The sequence below is a fragment of the Crocodylus siamensis genome, chromosome 2 (genome assembly GCF_052110815.1).
Source record: "Crocodylus siamensis isolate JL-2025a chromosome 2, ASM5211081v1, whole genome shotgun sequence".
In the NCBI taxonomy this organism is placed as follows: Eukaryota; Metazoa; Chordata; order Crocodylia; family Crocodylidae; genus Crocodylus; species Crocodylus siamensis.
The window spans coordinates 126,392,021-126,416,685 of NC_143396.1; the positions used below are offsets into that span (position 1 = coordinate 126,392,021).

Genomic DNA, 24,665 nt, shown 5'->3' on the forward strand with positions numbered 1-24,665 from the left:
TTGTGACCGTTCGACCTAGTCATCCCTTGGGGCGCTCCGGTGAACAAACGTTCCCCCAGATCCTGGTGGTCACCCCTGATAAACTTATAGGTGGCCATCAGATCACCCCTGAGCCTGAGCTTTTCCAGGCTAAAGAGTCCCATGGCTCTCAGCCTGTCATCGTAAGATCTGTTTTCCTGACCTCTGATCATGCGCGTGGCTCTCCTCTGGACTCTCTCAAGCTTCTCCACATCCTTTTTGAATTGTGGAGCCCAAAACTGGATGCAGTACTCCAGCTGCAGCCTCACCAAGGCCGAGTACAAGGGGAGAATGACATCCCGGGATTTGCTCGAGAAGCATCTATGGATGCAAGCCAGCGTTTTGGTCGCTTTACTAGCCGCAGCATCGCATTGCAGGCTTATGTTCACCTTGTGGTCAATGATGACCCCCAAGTCTCTTTCTTCTGTAGTGCTATCCAACGTAGCACTGCCGAGCCTATAAGGAAGCTGAAGGTTTTTCCTCCCAAGGTGGAGAACCTTGTATTTTTCCATGTTAAACACCATCAGGTTCTCGTCTGCCCATTTGCTGAGCTTGTCCAGGTCAGCCTGGATCACCCGCCTATCTTCTGGTGTGGATGCTTTGCCCCAAAGTTTGGTGTCATCGGCGAACTTGGCCAGTCCACTCCTGACTCCAATGTCCACATCATTAATGAAGATGTTGAACAGGATGGGTCCAAGGACAGAGCCTTGAGGGACCCCACTGGTCACAGGGCACCACGATGAGTGACTGCCATCAATTACAACCCTCTGGGTCCGACCATGGAGCCAGTTTCCCAGCCAGCGGATCGTGGTGGAGCCAAGGCCACAACTGGCCGGTTTGGCCAAGAGGTAATCATGGGATACCAGACCAAAAGCTTTTTTGAAGTCAAGATATATGACATCAATCTCTTCTCCCTTGTCCAGGTGATAGGTCACCTGCTCATAGAAGGAAATGAGATTGGTCAAACAAGACCTACCCGCAACAAACCCGTGCTGGCTATCCCTTAGAATGTTAGCCTGGGCCAGTCCATCAAGGATGGCCTCCTTAATAAACTTTTCTAAGATCTTCCCCAGGATACAAGTCAGGCTAATGGGCCTGTAGTTAGCTGGATCCACTCTCCTCCCTTTCTTGAAGATCGGCACCACATTGGCCTTCTTCCAGTCTTCGGGCACTACACCAGAGCGCCAGGAGTTTTCAAAGATCCGTGCCAGGAGCTGGGCTATGACGCTCGCCAGCTCCTTGAGTACCCTGGGGTGCAGATTGTCAGGGCCGGCTGACTTGAAGGTATCCAGCTTCTCAAGGTGTTCCTTCACGAGGTCAGCATTTATGGAGGGTAGGGGATCCCCCTCACCCAGATCTCCCTGTCCCATAGCAGGCATGGGCGTCCCATGGGACTGATGAAAGACTGACGCAAAGTACCTATATAATAGATTGGCTTTTTCCTGGGCGTCAGTTGTCAGTTGCCCCATCTGGTTTAGCCCCAACATTGCCCTTGCTTTTCCTCCGGCTCCCCACATATCTGAAAAAGGACTTTTTGTTGTCCTTGATGCTTGAAGCTAGTTGGAGTTCAGTTGCAGCTTTGGCTTTCCTGGTTTGCTCCCTGCAGGACCGGACCAGCACAGAATAATCCTCCTTGGAGGTGAATCCCGTCCTCCATCCTTTGTAGGCTTTCCTTTTTAGCCGTAGGAGGTCCGCTAGGTCCCTGGAGAGCCAGGAGGGCTGCTGTGCCTTCTTGCTGCCTTTCCTCCGTGTTGGAATAGATTTAGCTTGTGCATTGAGGATCGCTTCCTTGAGAAGCAACCACTCTTCTTGAACTCCCATCTCCCTGGGGTCACGGTCCCTGAGGGCCTGACCGACAAGCCTCTTGAGCTTGTCAAAGTCGGCTTTTCTGAAGTCAAGGACTTCTGTGTTGCTGACTGACTTGCCAGCTTTACGGCAGATGGTGAAGGTGATCAGCTCGTGGTCGCTGTCACCCAGCTTCCCATCGATCACTAGGTCGCCGATTAGGTCGTCCCCCGTAGCCAGTACCAGGTCGAGCAGCACTTTGCCTCTCGTTGGCCCATAGACTTCTTGAGTCAGGTAGAGGTCATCCACGCACGAGAGAAAGCTTTGCGACTGCTCCGATTTTGCTGAGTGATCTTCCCAGGAGATGTCCGGGTAATTGAAGTCACCCATGACAACCAAGGTCCTGGAGCAAGCGGCCTCAGTCTGTTCCCGGGCGAACTCCTGGTCAAGCTCAGGACTTTGAGTGGGAGGTCTATAGTAGACTCCCACCGTTGTGTCCCCTGTGCCGTATTCCCCACAAATTTTTACCCAGAGGGTCTCTAGCTGTCCATGCTGGTCGCCAACATCAGCTTGCAGGGACATGTAGCTTTCCTTCACATAGAGAGCTACACCCCCGCCCTTTTTGTCAACACGATCCCTCCTGTACAGGGTATAGCCCTCTATACCCATGGTCCAGTCATGGGTGGAGTCCCACCAGGTCTTCCAGGACATCCCAGGATGCTTTGCACCTCTCCAGCAGCACCACCCCCACCCCCACCCCCACAAGACTGACATACCTTCTCATGGATAACTCTTGTGTCCATACTGCTTTCAGAGAAGAGAAAACAATTCTCAGAAAGAATACAGTATTGCTTACTAGGTGTATGAATCACCATAGTGTACGCTCAGTGAAAAGTAACTAACAGCATTTTCCAGACTTGCTAAAATTAATACTTTTCCAAAGTCTCATTTGCTTTAAAATATATTTCTAGTCAAGTGGTGAATTGTAACATCTCTTTTGGTTCTTTTGTGAACCCAAGAGGCTTCTGTAATCAAGTTATTTCAGGCATATGGCTAGGTTAGAAAAAAAAATCTCATTTTGATAATCCTTTTTTTCTTGCATGACTACTGAGTATGGGAGGGAGATACACTTTCTCCTAAGTTATGTGCATAGCTTTCACTAAAGAGGACCTTCAAGGGGTTTGGAAAAAAAATATGGGCTTGTGACATTTTGCTTTTTAAATTAAACATAAAGAAAGCTTGAAAGTGTTCTTAGTCCCTTCCCCTAGCTTATTCTTTATCTTAGAATGATCAGGAGCACCAAATTTGATATTCCCCAGCTTTGCTGGAGAATCTACTGGGTGCTTCAAATGCTAGGTACTGGATAATGTTATGTCTTCAGCCAAAACTTCTTTTGCCCTAATCACAGAAGCTAACAAGAAAATAATAAAAAAAAAAAGAACCCAAGGAAGATGTAGGAGTCCGGCTAAGAATGTATGTTCTGGACATGTCTGATGTCATCAGGTCAATATTTTCCAGTTATCAACAATGGTGAGAAGCCTAATATTTCACTGAAGACCATGGAACTCATTCTGATGGACAGAAAGATTTGAGAGTATGAATTTAATTGCAAGGTCCCACCTGGTATTGTAAGCCCTGCCTATTTACATTTTACTAGTTACCAATATTATAATGGAGTCCACAGCCCCAATCACTTTGTTATATGCTAAAAAAATGAGTAAGATAAATGCAATTTCTGCCTTGAAGTTTTCACCCTGTTAACTGATATCTTTCTCACTTCTACTACCCCTAGAAGGTGAGCTCCTGGGCAGAGAATCTATCTGTATACTCAGAAACCACTTGGCAGATTTTCAGAGGATCAAGAACAGAATAGCAATACTTGTTACCTCTCTTTATTTATTCTAACAATAAAGAGGGATGTTTCTTCTATAACACATTTTTATGTTGTACACATTTTTGACTAATACGAAAACTTGGCTACTATAAAAAAATCTGTGGCCCAGCTCTCTCAGATCAGTGAGGTATCAATGCAGAAAATAAAAGATTTGCTACCAGAATTAAATCAAAATTGAAAAGAGATTTCATTTTTTAAAATATATAATTATACAAACCAATAAGCATATATTACCCAGAGCTGCAGTTGATATCCAATAAAATTATTGTCTGCATATTTAGGAATAAATTGTGGCTGGCTTTGCAGAGGGGAGAGAGCACAAAGAGCCCCTTCCTCCCTACCACTGCACTTTTTCAGGAGACAATCATAATTTGCAGGGAGCACTTACTGCCAAGAAGGGTGCTATCAGAACGCATGAGCATAGTTTCACAGAAAGAAGTACTGGCTACACATTTTAGAAGCATAGCAGGTGCTACAGCTCAGTACTCTTATCTCAGCGCCCATCAAGGTGTTGCGCCTTGTGGAGGCAAAACAACTCCCTCCGATACTATTGCACTAAGAAGATTCCAGAGGCAAAATTGGCCCTTAATGTCTATAACTTCAACAGTCAAAAAATGTATTTAACACATTCCTCAGATTTATATGCAAACTTTATAACGTGATTGGTAGGTGTATGCCATCACAGTCCATTTGTTAGAAAAAGTCTGCAAACCATAGGGCAGGGGAGATACCTTGCCAGTTTCCACAAAGCTTGAGTTCCAAGTTTATTTCCTTTGTTGGCCAGGGCCTTTCTAGAGCTCTGTAGAGCACATACAGACATCTACAAGCTGAATAATATGCTGCAAGTAAATACAAAATTATAGCAATGTTTTGGCTTTCTTCATGCTTTCTTTTCTCAAAAAATGTTATTTTTTCAGTATTGTTTGTCTTTACTGAAAGAGTGGCAGTACTTACAGAAAATACGAGAATTTGCCTTGATGTTAGAAAGTGGATTCAAATAAAATAATAAAGGTAGTACCTGAGGGATCCCAGTCAGGGTTCAGCTCTGCAGCTCCTACTCAAGCCCCCTTGCTGAAATCAAGTAAGGCAAGAGTAAGACCTGTAGGGTCAAGCCTTTTTTAATGTGAGGATACCGGAAAAACTTCATATTCTGATGTTCATGTATTATTGCAGAAGTCAGTAAATTAGTGGAACTGGAACCAGCTTAAAAAATGAAGGCTGAAGGGAGCTGGGAATGGAGTAATGTTGTTATATTATCCTTTCATGCAGTTTTGTAGAACTCAAGAAGACAGTAAACATACCAATTACTTGCATGGTTGGTTGCACGTCTGCTGTGGCTTCTTCCAACAAAGACAGCAGTTTGGCTGATATTTGATGGACTGATTCAATGTTGCTAAACAAGCCATCCACGTCAAACCTACCAATCTGATGAAACACAAATATTAAGCAGCAATTGAGAGAACAGTAAGAAGGGACTTTGTATACTGTAGACTTCCTCTCGCTAAGCCTGGTGTGCTACACTCCAGGAAATGCCACTTTTACTAAAGCCCAGGTAAACATCCTTGTTGTGATTTAAAGGTCACATGCATAGTTTTTAAAAGTGGTATCACTGGGCTGAACCAAATGGGGCTACTACCAAATGTATTTAATCTTATTTTGATGTATCCATAAAGAGAATGTGTTTGTCTTAAAGAAAAGAAAATAGTGTCAGTTAGCTAAAGAAAGATCTTTAGACAGATAAAATGCTTATTCCCCCATAGATAAAAAGGACTTAACAACTGTAAGTGGCAGTTATGAGAGAGAATGTGACCCCCTTGATCACCTGTGGAGGCTGCATAAATTGGTACATAAACTAATCCCTGGTTATTCCAGAGCCATATAAGCAAGTAGCCTTTGTGGGATAGAAGAGACTATTTTATGTAAAGTGACAGATAAATCTGAGGAGTAGTAAAATGATGGCACTATATTTTGGCTAAAACAGGCAGATTTCCAATCAAGATCATTGATGTAACATATCAGCCAAAAACTTCGCTGGTGCAAACTGGTATCGCTTATCTGTGTCAGTAAGCTATATCACTTCATGCCAACAGAAAATTTGTCCTTGTTTATTAGTAGTGTAGGAGTGATGTTTTCTAGCTGTGATGGTCGAGAAATTATGTAAGAGGCAAGGATTCTGTAGGGTGATACCTTTTATTGGACCAACTATGTAGTTGGGATAAAGCTATACAAAAATACAGAATATTTCGTGAATTTTTAGGTTTCCTGTAATCAGAGACCTGATGAAGACTATCTTGCATTGGAAAGCTTGTCTAACTTTATCCCAACTACACAGTTGATCCAATATCACCCTAAGAAATCCTTGCCTCCATGTTTATTCAAAATACTGTCCTGCTTCCTTTCAAGCAAATTAAAACATTTTGGCAAACACAGTTTTCATACTGGTCATTTGTTTCCATGCACAGAGGGAAACTGATTAAGTTTATGAAACAATTAGAGATACTCCATATGTGGTACAACTGAAAACCAAAGGCAGTGCAGAATCTGGCAGACATGTTAGTTCCTCTGAACATGCCTATTCATTAGTAACAGAATTGTATATTTACAGAGCAGCTCACAGAAGGAGTTCAGGAGAATTGAATTGCATATTATTGTACTAGAATCAACAGTATGTCTTAATTACTAGAGTAGTTAATTTTTCATTATAGAGGTTAACAAAACTTGCTCCATTAGGAAATGTGAAACAGATTCATCTCTAGATGTTTTTAGTTTCCTTTAACTGTTTTCCTGTTGAAGCACCATATCCTGAAAGTTTCTATGGCTTTTGAATACAGTTATTTGCCTAAAAAATAGTCTTAAAAGCATATGACAGGCTTAGAAGCTTCAACTCCTCCCTCACCCCCAAAATGTAGACTGTGTGTTAAATAAAAAATGCCAGATTTTGACCTATTACTTGTTTGTGTTGGAGGCTATTATCCTTCTTTTATTAGTGGATTTCTGATGTCTCACACAATGTAGTGTGTATGTGGAATTCAGAAATATATGAGCATACAATGACCAAGGCTAGAGTAAGCACATGGGCATAACTAATAATGATAGCAGGAAACAAAACTAAATATGTTTTCAGTCAGATGGTGAGAAGCAGATGCCAGGATTTAGGAGGAGGAAGCTTATGCATTAACACTGGCATAGCTTAGTGGTAATTTAGGTTGGAGACAAGTGCTAACTAACTGGAGCTAGACAAGTCTAAAGGCATATCTTCTAAAAGCGTATTTACACTCTGCATCAAGCTCCCAAATGATGCTGAGTAGCGTACTCTGCTCAGCCACATCTGCTCAGCAGGTGCATCTACACAAGACATTTAACTGCGCAGTAGCATAATTTACTGTGCAGTAAGTGCGCACACCTACATGTGTACATGATTATTGCACAGTAAACCCCCTCAATTGTGAGTAAACGTGATAACTGCAAATGCAGGTATCAAATTTACTTGCAATTAGTTACTGTGCAGTAACACACACCTAGACGCAACCTGGAAGCAAATTTGCGGCTAGGTCAGCCCTGCTACTAGGGAGCCAGCCTCAGGCTAGCCCCAGGGCTTTGGGCTGGAAGCCTCTCCTGCCCCAGGGTTGGGCTGCCTCTGTAGCAGCCCCTGCCTCAGGCCTCAGGCTAGGGACAGACATTCAAAAAGCCGGAGCCTGAACTGATTCAACCTTTGCAGGTTAGTCTAACCAGCCGAGGCTGAAGCAGTTTATAACAAGACAGACATGCTCTCTGGACTGAGACAATACGGGCGCATGCCTGCAGTTGCTCAGGCCAGGTGCAGGGGGCACTAGAGCTGGCCCTTGCCTGCAGGGAAGTTGTGCTGGCAGGCAAGGCCAACCCATGCTTAACTGTCCACAGAGGGGTTTAATTCCCCCTCCCTGTGCCACCGGCAGGGACTCAAGCCGGGGCTGCCCGCACTCCCCACCTTGCTGCTACAGCAGGGGGCACCATGACCCCTGAGGCAGCGGGGGGCAGAGTTAGTTTCCCCTCTACCCCACTGGCAGCCGGGTGGCTCCCTGTCTGGAATAGACCCACAGATGCAGAAGCATGGACACAACTGGTCAGCATTGCAGTGCTGCATAAAGGTCAAGGCCTTGTGGGCACAGTGGGTTGCCATCACCAACCACAGTCATTGGTTGGGGAGTGCCTGTAAATCCATGCCCTTTATGCAGCAACTGACAGACATTCTCATTCTCATGCCCCAGCCAGGACCCAGGCCATAGCCATGCTGTTTACAACAGCACAGGCAGGTTGCCTGAGACCACATCCCAGCCTGGCACCCATGGTGACGTCATCAGGGGAGGGCCCTGTGGGCATCCAGCAGCCTGTCCCACTTAGCTTTCCAGCTGTTCCCTCCACCAGCAGCTTAGAGAGCCAGCACCTGCCACACCAGCTCCACAGCTCCAGCCAGTGCCACGAGGCATGGCCATGGCACCCCTGGCTGCCAACAGTGCCAGCTCCTCCCTGAGGGAGTGAAAAGAGTGCTGCCACATGCTGTCCCTTTGCTGGCCATGCTGCTCCTGCCCAGGGAAGTGGCTGGCCAGAGAGCAGCAAACAGGGCTGACTTTTGAAGAGGGCTGCCAGCTGCTGCAGCCAGAGCCTGGAGCTCACCCATGCCAGTGGCAGCAGAGGCCCATTGCAGAGCCCTGGGAAGTGGGACCAGATTGGCAGCAAATCTTCTCCCACTTCCTTGAATGTGTAGACACTTGCCCAGCACTGTTCATTTGCGAGTAATTTACTAGCGAGTAAATTGGTGCCGCAGCAAATGCACATGTAGATGTGCTCCACTGTAACCTGATTTTGGTGCATTAGTACCTACAGGCTGGGTGTGAGTGACAAACTTCTTAGATACACTTCTTAGAGAAGCTCTGGAACTTGCCAGAGGAGCAGTGTAGATAAGCTAGGGCATATATGCCAAGTCTGACAATGTAGGTTGGAACTAGTTAAAGGAAGCTTTTAGAAACAAGAAAAGGCATCAAACTTCTGCTGGAGTTTAAATTGTAAGGAAGTTGGCTGGCTACAAAGAAAGGACATGTAATATTTGAAATGAGGTGAGGACAGTATTGACATAAGCAAGCGCATTAAAACTTTGTTTGGCTCTGACAGCCAAGCAGTGTTTTAAGCTGTTTCACATGGAACCCTATATCCACAGTTCAGGTGGCTTAAGACAAATACCTGATATAAATTGGCTCTAAGATGTGGTAGTGGAAATGGCCAACATGGAGGACTGCAATGTTGGAATATAACCGTGGTATGTGGCATTCATACATTTTTCTGCTACAACTTGTTGCACACTCAGCATGCATGTGCTCCTGCTTGCTTTCCTTGCTGGAATCCCTCAGGCCCTTCTCCAAAAAGCCAGTTCTGGAAGAGCATTCATGACAGACACTTTGGACGACTGCAGTGCCAATGTGCTCAGACCTTTCTGTCAATATTCCACCCTGCCCCTTTGAAAAAAATCACTCTGTCTCTCTCACCTCTTTGTTTCTCAGTGGTTGAACTACTTCTCTGATGGACAGCTCCAGGTCATTGAGATAGTCTTTTTCTGTCTGCATTAATTCAGCAATGATTTTCACTCTCTTGGCCATCATCCTTGTGTTCAGCTGCTCTTCACTTTCTTGTGGTGCAGTTATGGATGATGAGGGCCCAACCTGTGGTGGTGCCATCTTTTCTGTTAAAATTGAGCACAGGAAGCTTTTAACTTGTAACATCTTCGTATGTAGTATGTTTTGAGGTACAGTGTACTTATATATATTCAGTATTTTTAGAGGAGTGGAATAGACTTGATGCGTTTTATCTAGGGACAAAACCTTCTGCCATGACCACAAGTAAAGAAAACCAAATGAGGAACCTAACTGGACACATCTATGTGAGATGTTTACTGTGGAGCTGCCTAATTAGCTGTGCAGTAAATGTCCCAATGTCTACATGTGCCATGCTGTTAGGATGGAGTAAACTAATTAACTTTGCTGCAGGTTAGTACTTGTAAATACAAGTGCTACCCTATGGCAGAGTGTTTTACTCTACAGCAACACAGAGGTAGATGCTGGCTGGGGCACAAGGGTGCTTCAGTGCAAGGGCTGCCTGCTGACCAGCTCCATACTGAAGCACCCTTGTGGCCCAACCAGCCCCTCCACAGCACATTGAGCCATGTTAGAGTAACCCCAGGCTGGCAGGCTGATCCCCAGGGCCCCTTGCCAGCCAGGGCTGCTCTGACCTGGCTCAACATGTTGTGGTCCCAGGTGCACATGAAAACATGGTGCCTGGGAGCAATAAACTCCTGTGCAAACTATGTCAGAATTTATTGCTGTGCATTAATTCCCACATATAGATGTGCCCATTGGGTGGGACCACTGCCCATGCATGGGAAGTTTTACTGTGGAAATCTTGTGCACTTAGGAGCATAGCTTCTGGGAAGCTTGACCAGTGTTAGGGTGGCATCACATGTTCCATTTACTTACTAAGTGCAGTTAAGAAGTGAGCAGATGCATGCTCAAGAAGTCTAGCATGTGGTAAGTACCCTCCGGGTGTTGCAGAATTTTTAGGTGAGGGCTATCTCCTACTATACGTTAACTTCAATAGGTCCCTATATTTCAGTGATTTGCAGCTATTGCAAGTGAATGTGTGATACAGCCCTTAGTGTAGAGGAAGAATGTGTGTCAGGAACTAGGTTTCTGGCCATTGAAAACTCCAGTACCTTCATGGGGGATGAGGAAAGGAGGATGGATATTCACCTAAAGCCTACATAGGAATTGCTATATGGGAACTGACAACTAATCCCAGTAGTCCATGTCTCTGCTTCTGAGCTGCCCATTAAGAGTTGCCTTGATGGAAGAATTCCTATAGCAAACAGTTATGGCATAATCGGCATTTTTATATTCATATTAGAAATGTTAGTTGGGATTTTCAAATGAGGCTATGGGATGTAGATGCCATTTAAAAATCATTGGGATTTATGCAACTCACTCCTTTATCCTCCTTTAGTAATAAAATCTCTCCCTAAGATTATTAACCCTTTGAGGCAGGGGAGATATGCCTTCCTATGTGAATCAAAATCTGCATTTAAAGGAACCTAATTAAAATAACCTTTTCTATATTAAAGATGCAGTTTTGATGTCTGTTGTTAATGTCAGGGTATTTTAGGTCATCTTTATTTAAAGGTGTCAGTACTGATGATGAAACCTTTAACTCCTTCTCTTAAGGTTTCTTTAAAGATAGCTGAAGGATTCTATGAAAAAGACAGTAGGTATAATAACCAATAACAAAGATCTTTTGGGGCAGAAAGTATCATGGAGATCAGGCCACTCATGGCTATTTTTGCCTATTTTAAACCTAAAAAGGTCTATTTTATCCTAGACACTTGAAAATGTTCCTTTTATGTTGATGAGTCCTATGTTATCCATGTGTTACAGGCAGAGAAGGGAAGCAATCTGTATGCATTACAGGACCTGCACCCAACATGCTTGGTTTATAATAATGTCCTTCCCTTTTGATGGTGCACAAGGTATTTGGTTTGCCAATCCAGCAGGTATTTTATTTGCACTGCAGAAGTGTATTTTATCTGTGTGTACAGATGATACATCCTCTTTTTTTAGTAGGAAAAACACTTAATAAGAAGAGGGATACTTTGGAAGGTATTCTGATGTTTTATTGCTAGCCACAAGATGGTGCATAGTACCAGCAAAAATGGACATACCATTACTATGAATCTCAGCAGTACTCATATAACTTTTTGATAGAACAGGACTTACTGCAGAATGGCAATGCGCTAGAATACTCTATAAAGAACCAGAAGTTATTAGCTGAGAGTTAGCATTTTTATGGATTCATTGTGTCATCTTCACCATCTCTTACAGTTATACTGACCAGTGGTATTCACAGTTCTGTCATTAACCTTTCTCACTTCAAATGCCACACTCACCAGTAAGACTGGGATTGACCATAATCACTGTTTTTAACTAAGTGCATTCATTTGAGCATCATTTGCCTCCATTTTGGTATTTTCAGACACCAGGGATCACCCTGACTAAACTCATGGACCAATTTGTCTGGACATTGTTCTAGACCAATCATTATTTTAACCTTTAAGTTCTTCAGGGTTGGTGTATATATAAAACAAGAGCTTAGATGGAATAAATGTTTGTTCTTCAGGTCTATTCCTGAGAAACACAATGGAAATACAGACTAAGGCAAGAAATTTTCCCTTGCAAGGTCCAGAGTTTCTAGAGATGTTTAGCCCCACTTGGGTCCTGATGTAGGCTAGTGGAATTGCACTGATTTCAGTGGACCTGCACACAACTATAATATAAATCAAGGATGCTACAAAGTGGCTTGAATGTACATTATAGACTAAACCAGAGATGTATAGCATAAGCTTTAGTGAGCCCAGGCTCACTTAGTTAAATGCATTATCAGTTGGCATATGAATCTAAAGAATGTCATAAATCCAGTCTTTCACCAGATGCATCTGATGACGTGAGCTCAGGCTCACAAAAGCTTATATTATATCTGATTTAGTTAGGCTATAAGGTGTAAAACAACTCTGCCTTTTGCTTGACTTCATACTGATAGCTAACTACCTCTGTCCTCTCTCAAACCAACTGGTCTTTCACCAGTAAGTAGCACACACTGGTGAAAGGGAGAACAAAGAGATTATCTATGTCTCTTCATAGCCATCAGACAATCATTTCTCATTATTTCCCTACTCAAATTTTAGGGTCATATCTTTCTTTCTGCTGACGCTGTATTATAGTATATCCAGTTTTTTCCATAGAAAAATCTTAGATGGGACTTCAGAGTGAACCAACAGAAACACTGCAAAAAACTGCATCAATTGAATTTCCATCTGTATGCAAAAAAGCAACATTCCATTGAGGCTGTCTGGGAAAACAATTATGTTATATACATTGTGAAAACAGATCATCAGAAAACACGAAAAATCCTATCAGTATCATTATAATTTGCTATCAATATTAATAGACTGTTCTTTGGCATGTGGATATAAACAGAGTTTTTGGAAAGAAATATTCTAATCCTATATTGTAAACATTTTTAAAAATGAGTAATCTCTGCCTTTTTCTTGCTGTATCTTACCTGAAGCTTAAAGCTGCTATCCTTCAGATGGTTGCTTTTTGCTCTGTCTCATTAGATTGCCTTAATCAAATTCAATCTTTCAATTATGTCAGTGTTCATCTATGATTCTCTTGATATGGTATATAATACTTATGTGCAAGGAAACAAAAACTATGCTTAACCTCTCAACAATGAAACAGCTGGGAGAAATATCTATTCTATATCACTTTTTTACAGAAGACATATTTCTTTAATTTTTCCTTTGTTAAAAGTAATGTAATTTTACATATTCACTAAATTAATTTGCTTTTTCACTTTGGATGTGCCTGTCTCTGTGGAAAGCAAAAGTGAGCTAGTCAACTTTTGAAACCAATGGTTTTATGTTCAGCTTAAAGTTTTCATTGACCTTGAGGACCTGAACAACATTTTGAAGTCAGTACAGGACTAGGGTAAGTTTTATGAATGCAACAATAACAAACACTAATATTGTGAGGATAGATTTTTCCAGTCTAGAATTTGAAAGGATGGGTCAGGACATAGTGGGGGAGAGGGCAGAAGAGGCACTGTTATGGGCCAGTTACAATCCTAACAGTATTGTACAATAACTCACAGAATACTGCAAGAATTTGGTTTCTTCACCTTCAAGGTATCAATTTTAGAGTTGGGCAATTTTTTTCTGTTGAATAGTTTTAACAGTTAATGATGTTCTGAGGCCATTTTACATAAATGTAATTCATTGTCTTGAAAAGTATTTAAAGAAATTAAAAGTTCTGTTAAACCTCAAGTGTTTTTTTTTTTTCAGGTTTTTCATTTAAGCAAGAGAGCTAAAACTTTGTGATTCAGTCCTGAATTGCCAGCTGTACTCTGGTTACATGACTGGAACATAAGAGCATAAGTGCCATACTGGGGCAGACCAATGTTCTGTCTAGCCCATTATCCTGTCTTCAACAGTGGCACGAGTGGTTGCTCTAGAGGGAGAGCATTGAACTGGATATATCTAGAGTGGTCTATCCCCTATTCTATACCCTCCCTGGCATCCACCATTATTAGTCTAGAGATGCCAGAGGAAACATCTCCAACTTTTCTTTCCAATGGCTATTATCCATCATCCATACATTTGTCTCATCCCTTTTTGAACTTGGAAGACTCATTACCAAAGCAGGTACTTGTGTGCTACCTAATCCTTTTGAAAATAAGAAGCCTAAAACCATCCCTCAACAAGAATCAGAAAAGATACTGATGCTGAAGTTCTCCTAGGAGAGACCTGGGCCGGACTTACGGGACCTTATTCGCTGGGAGCAGCGCAAACCCATGCTCTGCCATATCTTTCTTGGCTGTGCAGCAGCCTTTAGAAAATGTGTGGATTCTCCAGTCTTTCTCCTCCATAGAACAGGCAGCTTTGGGAAAACAGTTGTTCCCACCTGTCTTCCCGTGCAAAACACTCAATGGATACGGGATCTGCTTCTAATGGTTCAGGTCTAAATCTCCAAAGGTGGAGAATGTTGAGCTGATTACAGCTTACATGGCAATAAAAAAAACCCATCATAGGCAGAGAAGATGAAATTCCTTCCCTTGCAGTAGATCTGTATAAAGCCTGTTTACCCTGTAAACCTTATTTTGAGGGCTCAGTGGCTCTTCAGTGCATAAGTTTTGTACTGGCATTCTGCAATCAGAGGAATTTTTCTCAGCATGAGGAAGCTCTGAGAGGTACCAAGGCAAAAGAAAAACAAATCTACTAGTATATGGAACACAAAAAGTATGGGCAGCATATGGTAGTATGGGCAACCTTGAATGAACTGTCAGGACAATAACATTTCTCATAACATTGGGACCAGAGACAGTTACAATTAGGTAATTCAACCTTCAGTAGCTACTATTTTTTTCATGTGGGGTAGAAAAGATCTTCATTTTATATGAAACTTCTTTATTCAATTCCTTGACATTAGATTGCTTTAATTATATGTGTGCTGACAGGAGAATAGAGAAAGCCCATGTGACCATGATGGAAGGGAAGACTTATCGCTCTGTGACAGAAGAATGCCCTTATTGTTAGTGCTATTACCTACAAATAAGCCTTTCCGGTATGTCATATACCAATATATATACACTAGTCAAATGTTATTTGCCTAATATGTTAATACAATAAGAGCTGATGAAGGGCTACATCTGAATCTTTTCCCATGAGATGCACACGTGTCAAGCTTTGTCACAGATCATCCACAAAAACTGTCAGGTGTGTATCTTATCCACAATCCAGCCAGTCAGTTAAGAAATAATTCATTAGTGGTTCTGACTGTGTATTCAGAGTTGGGAGGCCTATACATTTTTATAAAACAGGGTCTTAAGTATTCACTCCCTTAAGAGTGTTATTATTTAGTATCCATATTGTAGTCACTGCTAAGAGGCCAAGTCAAAGCCCAGGATCTCCTTGTACTAAGAAATGTGCAAATTCAGAATAAAAAGAGGGTTCCTGCCTGTAACAGGAAGTTAAATCCCTGTTACAGAGAAGAGATGGAAAAGTCCAGAAAGCTGGCATGGCCCCATTATGACTCAAAACTTTTTGGGTCAGTAGGAGCCAGAAGCCTGAAGGGGAGCTCAAAAGGAGACAAGGGGATCCAAGTAGCAAGCTCACCACTACCATAGAGGTTTCAGAGGCAGCCAGAGTGGAGCAGAAGGGATCATGTAATGGAAAGGGCTAGCGAGTATAAAAGCCTACCCAGGAGGGAACGGATCAGTCAAGCCCAGACTGCAGAAGAGTATGGTTCACCCTTGATGGACTGAGGAAGGCCTCTGCAGATGAAGTGAGCAGACCCAAAGCGTTGGTATTTTTGGTTTGAGTGGCAAGCTTGAGGGGGCGAAACCTTTGATGTTGACTGTGTCCATTTACCTTGAGGTCAGGACGAGCCTAAATTGGAATTTTGGTTCATCAAACACCTGGTGGACAAAAAGCAGCTATAAGGGGAGACAAGGAGGCTGCATAACAGGCTGCTGGACATCCTGAAAGAGAGAGAGATACTCTCATCAGAGGAACAGACCAGAAGGTACAGGCATAAGAGTCCCAAGATTGGAACCTGAGCCAGATGTCTAGGGTCTGAGGGTCTGCTGCTGTGACTTAGCAGATAGACTGTGAGTATGCCAAGCCCAGGGCCCTGGATTCGAGACCCCCGAGGGACAGAAGCAAGAAGGGAGTTTATGGATTGGGAGAGGGACTTGAAGGCACAAGGGCTCCAAGCCCAGAGAGACTGAGAGCCAAGAACAAGCTGAATGCTTGATTCAAACTACATAAATCACAAGTGGGACAAGGTGGCTTTGGGGCCAGGAAGTGCCCAAAGTCCTGCTGGTCCAGTAGGACAGAGTCATTGCGTTCCTTCCCTCTCCACATAGTATGGAAACAGGACACCTCCCAGATTACTTTTGACACCAAGGTGTGGGAGAGAAGCTGGGACTGGGGAGTCCTGTGAGGAGACTGAGGGTGATGGGGCTGGCCAATGCAAGAAGGAGGACCCCACTTCACTTGAGAAAGGTAGCTCTGCTCCAAAGATCTTTGTCTAGGAGTAAACTAATGTGACACTGTGGACTTCAATAGAGAGTATGGACACACACTTTTTGAGCCATTACAGAAGGGGAATGTTTCAAAAGGCTAGCAGCTGTTACATTCTAGTTGTTATATGTGGACAAGCTGGAAATGGTATAAGTGTAGCAAAACTGCTCCAACTATAGCACTGCTTCATTTAACTTAATCCAAGCATGATATGCAACTATGTAACAACAGTGCAACATGCAAACCTTTACCTAAATTAAGGGTGCCAAACATACAGACTTTGGGCTGCATCTGGCCCACTAGGGAGCCGGCGAATATTGGAAATAGGGGGAAAAATCTTGCTGCATAATCTGGGGCCCTTTAGCTCCGCTGGGCACAGCCACCAGCAGTAAACTTGGCTCTCCATTCCTGCACCTGGTGTTGCTGCCCCAGAGCTGCTGCTACTGGTGGCCCTTCATGGTCACAGCTAGATCCCTTGCTGTCACTGTTGCTGCAGCGGCCACTGTGGCAGCTCTCCCTTACTGAATCTGACATGAGCTGCCCTGAAGTCTGGATCCAGCCCAGACTCCCAAGTGAGTTTGAGATCCCTGAGTTAGGTCATAGTAACTTTTCCCTCCTGCAGAATTTTTTCCTATAGATCTTGTTGAAAAACAAACAAAAAGATCTAATCTGACTAGCCAGTAGCCAGCAATTTGAGAAATAACAACAGAGTGCAGACAGAAGTAAAGGTTCTAGCTGTAGTTCTCTACAAGGTGTTCTGAATTATGTTATCTCAGACCAAACACAAGTTCAGTGTTGGTCCCTGGTAGGAGAGGAATCAGACAGTGCTGAAGGGTGGGATGGGTGAATTGGAGCCCCTCCCCCCCCCTACCTCAGGGAAGGGGATTCCAAGCCAGGCTGAAAAAACCCCAGACTGAACTCCCTCTGCTCCCTTTCCCCACTCCCATTCTGAAAACAGCAACAGGCTGGGAACTCTGCAGACACAAGTTACATAAGATGCTACATATTGAAATATCTTTATCTAATACTTCAAGCAACGAGAGGTCAGATTTTCACTGACCCACATTTTTTAAGCTGTCTGCAGCCATGCACTTGCATTTGGTCACAGCTATAAACCGTTTTCTGTGGCCAGAATTGGCAAAAATTGTCACTTCTGTCTGCACCTGTAAATATCATGTTGTTCTCATTGCTCGAAGAACAGTAGCAGGTTACCCAAATACCCAACCAAATTAATATTAAATTATTGCATTGGTGACACGTAGTGGGTGCATGCAGGTGCATGTGCACCTCCTGAGCATGGTGGTGCACCCCCAGCAAAAAGGCACCACTGACAGCATCAGCAGCTCCTGTGGGTGGTCACTGCTCACCAGCCCCTGACCCTGAACATCGACACTACCAGCAGTGTCTGTGGGCAGTCTGTGATCACTGCTGGCTGCTGCTACCACTACTGGCAGTGTCTGTGGGTGGTCGCTGACCACTGGTCAGTGCTCTCCAACCCCCACCGCCAACAGCACTGTGGCTGCCTGCAGCAGTTCCCCACTTGCCTCCACCATGATCCCGCTGCTGACAGCACCACTGCCACCTGCAGGAGCTCGCTGTGCCATCCCAGCCTCCAGGGGCACACATCGTTCATGATTTATAGTATTTTTTGTATAGGAGCGAACTGGGAGTTACAACTCATATTATTGCTTCCTAAGATGTATCTCAGCAAATATAACAATTCACATCTAAGCTCCTGAATCAAGCATTAGTGAATTTATCTTGTTGGGGATGATCCTACTTTGAGCAAGTGGCTTGACTAGGTGACCTCCTGTGGTCCCTTCCAACCCTAATTTTCTATGATCTTCATAAGATAGTGATATATAATTTCCATTTTATTGACAAGGGGCCCTGGTATAAGGAAAGTAAATGACTAGACCATGGAGTTTGTAGCTTTCTCCAGTTTCAGCTCACTGATTTCTTGTATCTCTAACTTGCTCTATGACTTTGTGCCCCTTTCTCCCCAGTAAAGTAGGGCTAATTACACCTAGCCACTTTAGAGAAGGAGTTGCAATGCTTTATTAGTATTTGTAAAGCTTTTCAAGATCTAATGGAAAACTGTTAGTAAAGTGTAGCCTTTTCCCAATGGAGTATCATTTTTAAATAAATGAAACAATCAGAGTGTTAAACAGCTATTTATACTAGATAAGTGAGTTAAATGGATGCTTCATGTATGATAATTAGCTAAGAAAAAGTTGATTATGTTGCTAATTAAGTGATTATTTTTGGAGTGAAAACTATCCAATAGTGTGGGAAGTTTTGAACCTTTGGCAATCCTATTGTTCTAGTGCAGATTGACAAAGCTAAGTGAATGCTCCTGGTTATCTTTCCAATCACAGAGCTAACACCTTTTTTGTTCAGTCAAAGTTTAACTTATCTATGAAAGGTGTAAGGGAAATCCATGGGAAGAAACCAGATCCTTAGAAATTCAGAATTTTCCAGGCCTGCCAATTCTGCTTATATTTTACTACTTGTAAGCATCAAATTGTGCCTGTTTTTTCCATGTGTCTAATTCCATTTTTAAAGTCAGTTTTATTTGAGCACTTCTGAAAAGGGCTGGGATACCAGTTGTGGCTTCAGAGGAGCTCTTCTCTACTCTGACTTAGACCTAGGGATGAAAAGATACATCACTGTACGTGTGTATCAAACTTTGTACTTCAACTATCAAAAAGATGTGAGTTAGGTCCTGCAGTCTGTTGTTCTGGGATTCCTTGTAGAATCTGGACCCTTAAGGAATGGCATCTATTGCAGAACATACTTAGCACTGTGCTTCCCAGTTTTACACCACCTTGCCTATCCCACTCTGGGGAGTGTTCAAAAACAAGGAACTAGATAGGGATATGGTAAATCAGTGTAAAGCTTGCCAGTTGCGTGCATCTGATTCAAACTAGGAGTAGGTCAACATTTGTACCATGTGTATCTTTGCCAGGTGCCCACATGCTGGACTCCAGTCTAGCTGGGACCTTTGGACTGGGGTTGGGTGACTCTGTGGTTCAGCAGTGGAAACAAATATAAGTATATGTACTTGTAAATATATACATATGCATATATATTCTAAAGATCCTATCTATGCACACACACACATATTCCTCACCAAAATGGAAAACAGAAAATCTGTGTTTAGTGCCAAACAAAACATTTAATTCAACCTTAAACAATTTTGGGAGGCTTGGGGCACTTGGAAAAGCAAAGTAAGTAGACTCCTGGTTTACACTGGCATAAACATAAGGGGGGTGTACAGGGACAGCTCCAAAGGCCTACCACTGCTAAGCAGTGCTTTGGCAGTCAGCTCTGGAGACTTACTCACTTAGGCTAGAAATAGCCTTTGCAAAATTAAGAGGATCAGTTTGCTTAGACATATCCTAGCACAGCTAATCCATTTCATTCAGCAAAACGGATATCACCAATTGTCCCACCCATTCATCTTGCAGAACAATGGGTGATGTGTTCCCCCAGAGATTCAGAGTCCTGGTCCTGTGATGCCTGGGAATTCCCAACCAGGATTAGGTCCCTCAGGCCCAAGAGTGCCTGCCTAGGTTTCTCCTCTTACAGAGATGCACTCTGGGGAATCTTGGGGAAAGCCAGCTCCAGTGAGGTCCCAAAGCTAAGACCGCCAATCAGCTAATCCCCAGGATCCCAACAAGGGAACCCACGCAGGTGCTCCTGGGGCTTCAGGGGCTTGATCCTGCACACTCCAGGAATGGAAGTTTCCAGAGCATATAGAATTAGGCCTCTGAAGCCCCAGGAGTGCCTGCTTAGGATGACTGAAAAGCACGGGCAGCTCCAGACTGACCATGCTCTCCTTTCATAAACCTAACAGACATCTACCACACTAAAGTGGCACAAATTGATACCACCTATGTTATGGGCAAAAATTTGGGGCATTTGTGGCATGCCTAAAGGCATGGACATCTGTTTGCATGGCCTTTGTGCCATCATAAGAACTTTTATGGCAGCACAAAGGTGGTGTCTGTTTCCACCCTTACATAGTCCAAGGGGCTACACCTTGGGACCTAACCTCAATTGGTATGCTAGACCACTGGTGCTCAGTCTACAGCTGGCAGGCCAGATCCAACTGGCGAAGCCAAGTCATTCAGTCTGTGGGATTCCTCACCGGTCCAGAAATCTGGCAGTGGGGGAAGTGGTGGCAGCATTATTTGCTGTGGGTCTCAGAGCCATGGGAAGCCCCATGGTCCAGATGTGGCCCCATATGTTGGATTGGGCTGGAGCAAAGGGTTGGTCCATGGAGTCAGACGGGCTGGGCAATACTGTGCTAATAAGGAAGCTAGACATGATAGTACTTAAAATCTTATATGGCTAAGCTGGCAAAAGAGCGCCCAAATCAAAACACTGGGGGCAGAAGCATGAATAGCTTGGAGCAATACTGCAGATACATTAGGATAGGCTGAGCCAATGAGTTGTGGTCCAACACTTCATGAACATTAAACCATTGAAACCAGGTGAAGAATAGAAACTGAACTAAAATTATGTTCACTCAGTTATTATTACTCAGAAAAACAGTGGGAACCAAGGTTGGTGTGAACAGTATGTGATCAGACCAAACATAAACATCGTGCAAAACAAAAAGAACTATATGATGAACTCAAAAGACAAGACATTCACTGGAAACATACAACATCATATCGGCCTGCAACACTTTTGGTAATGCTGCCTGAGATGAAAAATCTGGGTGGGAAATGTTTGCTTTATGCAAGGAAGGGGATCATTCTTAGAAGGAACATAGGATATTTAACATCAGGAAGAGGGATGAAGGCCACTAGGACAAAGACCTACTAAATGGAAAGTCAGCCCTCATAGCATTTGAGCCCATGTCTCTTCACATATGGAAAGTGAGACTCAGGACCAAATCTGTCACCGCTACAACAGTATACATTTATGCTCTGGCCTAAACAGTATCCAAGTAGAAAATTGGTGTATTGTGGAGGATTCATATTAGGGAATGAGGACTGTGAATTAGAAAGAAGAATCAAATAAAATGCTACTGCATTTGGAAAAATTAATGAGATCTGGAAAATAAAGGATATCTTGATAAAAATGACAATCTGAGTATATGGGACAATTACAGTGCTGATATCATTGGGTACATCAGATTGCTGGAGTAGAGGCAAAGTCACTGCATGGGAAATATTGACTGAAGTGAGGTGGCAGGAAGTAATACTGAGACTCTCAAAATTAAAGAAAATACAAAATGAAGAGACAGGAAAATCTCTTAAGATGAGAAAGCTATTACAGAAGATCCAAGAAAAATGTTTTGGCTGGTTAGGGCATGTATCAAGAATGAACCTGGAAATGAAACCACACAGGACAATTCAGATCAAATGCAGGGAATGAGAAATGGAGGAAGGTCAATGATGCATTGGATAGGCTTAGTGTTCTGGAGGCTTCTGTCGGTACAGCCCTGTGAGTCAAGAATCCTACCTCTTCATATCCTTGACTGACACAGCCATTGCCAGGGAAGTCTGAAGCCTAGCTTTGGCTTCAAGCCTAATGTGTGTATGTGACAGGAAGCAGCAACACCTCTAGAAAAGAACATCTATCCTGTAATATGGTTTCTGCTTTATGCTTTTTGTCAGAATAAAAGATATTAGTTGCCCCCCACGCCCATTTTATTCATATATTAATTACCTCAAAATATTAAGGGAAGGAAAAAATATACATATTTTAAAAAGGATAGACAAAATTTCTGTGTTGAATTTCTGAATGCCCCACAAATAAGAAAAAACTTCTTCATGGTTCGTGCAACCAGACTCTGGAATAGACTCCCAGTGGGGGTGGTGTAGGCACCTACCCTGGATATCTTCAAAAAGAGACGGCATGCACCTTGCTGGGGTTATTTGACCCCGGTCTTTCCTGCCCAGAGCAGGGGGGTTGGACCCAATGATCTTAAGAGGTCCTTTGCAGCCCTAAACTTCTGTGAACCTGTAAATAGCTATATTACAGAGAGTGATTTTTAGCATAAATAAATAATATAATAATAATGAATGATGACCCCCTCCATAAAGTAAGCATTGCTTGGAACATTGGGAGAGAAAAATTAACTTAAAATTATTCACACTTCTTACAACACTTTGCTATATAGCATTTCAGTCTACAAGGGAACTGTGTGATTACCGTTAACCCTATTACAAACTGTCTCAACTATATAGATTACCATATATTATTTCCCATTTGAAAAATCCCTCATTAAACACCACACAACTGCACATACATTGTGGGAAACCTAAAATGTATTCATTATTTCCCTGACACAAAATTATTACCATAGGAATTGCATCATTTCTGTAATTATTAGTGATAAAAGTGTTTATCTTACAGCAGTGCTCCTAACATTCTTATTCTGGACACTGGACAGAAGTGTGACAATTCCTATTTGTGAGGTTTCTTTCTAATTTGTGGCTTAAGGTTGAATTTCTGATATCCACTTCAGATACAGACAAAATTTGGCAGTTTTGGATTCCGAGAATAGTTAAGAATTTGAAAAAAGAATGCCACTGTAGCCATATAATTTGAATCAGCACATCCATTCAAGGCATGCAGTTACATATATTTGAAATTCAGGCATGTACAATCTGGAAACCAAATAAACAGGCCAAACAAAGCTATTTAAAATGCTGTGCAATTTTAACTGAAAGCAAAAATCTGCCTTGACACTTGCATTAACCTGACTTAATGCATATGCCCCATTTCCCAATAAAAAAAGAATAAGCCACGGGGGAGACATTGTGTTACAGAGTATACATTATATAGTTCATGTACATGTTGTGAACCCACATTTTCAATTGGGTTTCAAAAGCTTGACTGTCTCTTGAATCCCATTTTAGTATCCTGTGCAAGTGTCATTGTTTATAAATATTAAGCAAGTTGGGAACAGTCATCATAATGGCAGGCTTAAACTGTACGCACGTTGGGGCAGGGAATGTCTTCTTGGGTTTTTTTTTGTTTATAAGCTGCCTGGCATGGTAGGGTCTAGCCACTACTTCACTGCAAATAATAAAGAGTAAGTTGTTCCCCCCCCTTCAAATACCTTGTAATTTCTGGCTGTATTCTGTCCTGTCAGATTGGCTCCTTCTCAAAGTGCCAGAGCTACTATGGTCCACAGGAACGCTGCTCTCCACAATAGTGTCTGTCTTTCGTCTCTCCAGCATGTACAGTCGGTGTTTCAAGAAGGTCAAATTCTTCCTCCTGGCTCCCATGCTTTCTTTCCCAGGGGCTTCTTTACTCTCCATTTTCAGCAAGGAGCAGTCCCCTCACTTGCTTGAATGAAGCAATGAGGTAGGAAAGAGGTGGGTGCAGTGCTTCTTGCTCAGGTGAGTGTAAAAGCTGCCTTGTTTTTAAGGGGGGTGGGAAATGATTCCACAAGTTCACTTGCTACCTGGCTCAGCCTGCCACCTCCACAGCCTCCCAGGGCTCCACCCCTATGAAGTCATCCTGTAGTGCACCAGGAGCCTGCCTAGGGAGCCAGCCACCTGTTACCTGAGAGACCTGCCGCACAAGGAGCTTCTCTGCCCTGCTGGCAAGCAAACAAGCAAGCCCATTTTCTGCCTGTTTGCAATGCAGTTGCTTCTCCAAGCCCCATTCACAATGCAAGCCCAGCTTGAGACCCCCTGTGCAGACAATGACATGCCAGTCCCCTCCCTCCTCTGGGGCTATGCAGAGTGAGGCACTGGGAAGGTGGGGAAGCCTGCGGGCATTGTTATGCAGGCTGCTGGCAGGCAGCAATTGCAGGCTGCTGGGAGTCCTATTTGGGACCATTAACACACCAAAGAAATGCAAAACTCCAGAACTCTTGGTTCAGAGATGATGCCTTTTATGAGACCAACTGAGAAATTGCAAAAAAACCCTCTCTCTTTCTGCAAGCTTTTCAGCACACACACCCTTCTTCAGCCTCAGGGAAAATGAAAAATGGCAAAAAGTCCCCCATAGCTCGAAAATAAACTTCACTTTTGCATAGAGGAAGCTGAAGGTGGAAGTCTGTTCCTCTGAGCCCATTAAGAAATGCAGAACTCTAGAACTCTTGGTTCAGAGATGATACCTTTTATTAGACCAACTAAGAAATTGCAAAAAAAAATCAAAAAAAAAAAATCACCCTTTATCTTTTTATCTCTGGGTCCATTAACACACCAAAGCTGAGATTAATCCTCTTACCAGCACAATGGTAGGCTTTTCCCCTCTGTGTGTTCAGAGGGAAAGAACTTAGTGCACCAAAGATCACAGCCGCCCTGCTATTTGCTGGCTTTCCCTGTCTGATCACTG

At 43.2% G+C, this 24,665-nt stretch overlaps 1 protein-coding gene across 1 annotated transcript in view; it reads right to left on the reverse strand.

The window, feature by feature from the left end:
- The window catches only part of ARHGEF38 (Rho guanine nucleotide exchange factor 38), a 52,086-nt gene extending 28,448 nt beyond the window's left edge, over positions 1 to 23,638 (reverse strand). Inside the window, exons 1-3 of the mRNA XM_090034744.1 lie at positions 23,437 to 23,638; positions 9,217 to 9,410; positions 4,999 to 5,122 (exon numbers count right to left, since the gene is read on the reverse strand). Of these exons, the coding sequence (XP_089890870.1) occupies positions 4,999 to 5,122; positions 9,217 to 9,410; positions 23,437 to 23,638 (520 nt within the window). The remainder of the gene's footprint in view (positions 1 to 4,998; positions 5,123 to 9,216; positions 9,411 to 23,436) is intronic.
- Positions 23,639 to 24,665: the final 1,027 nt, after the last annotated feature.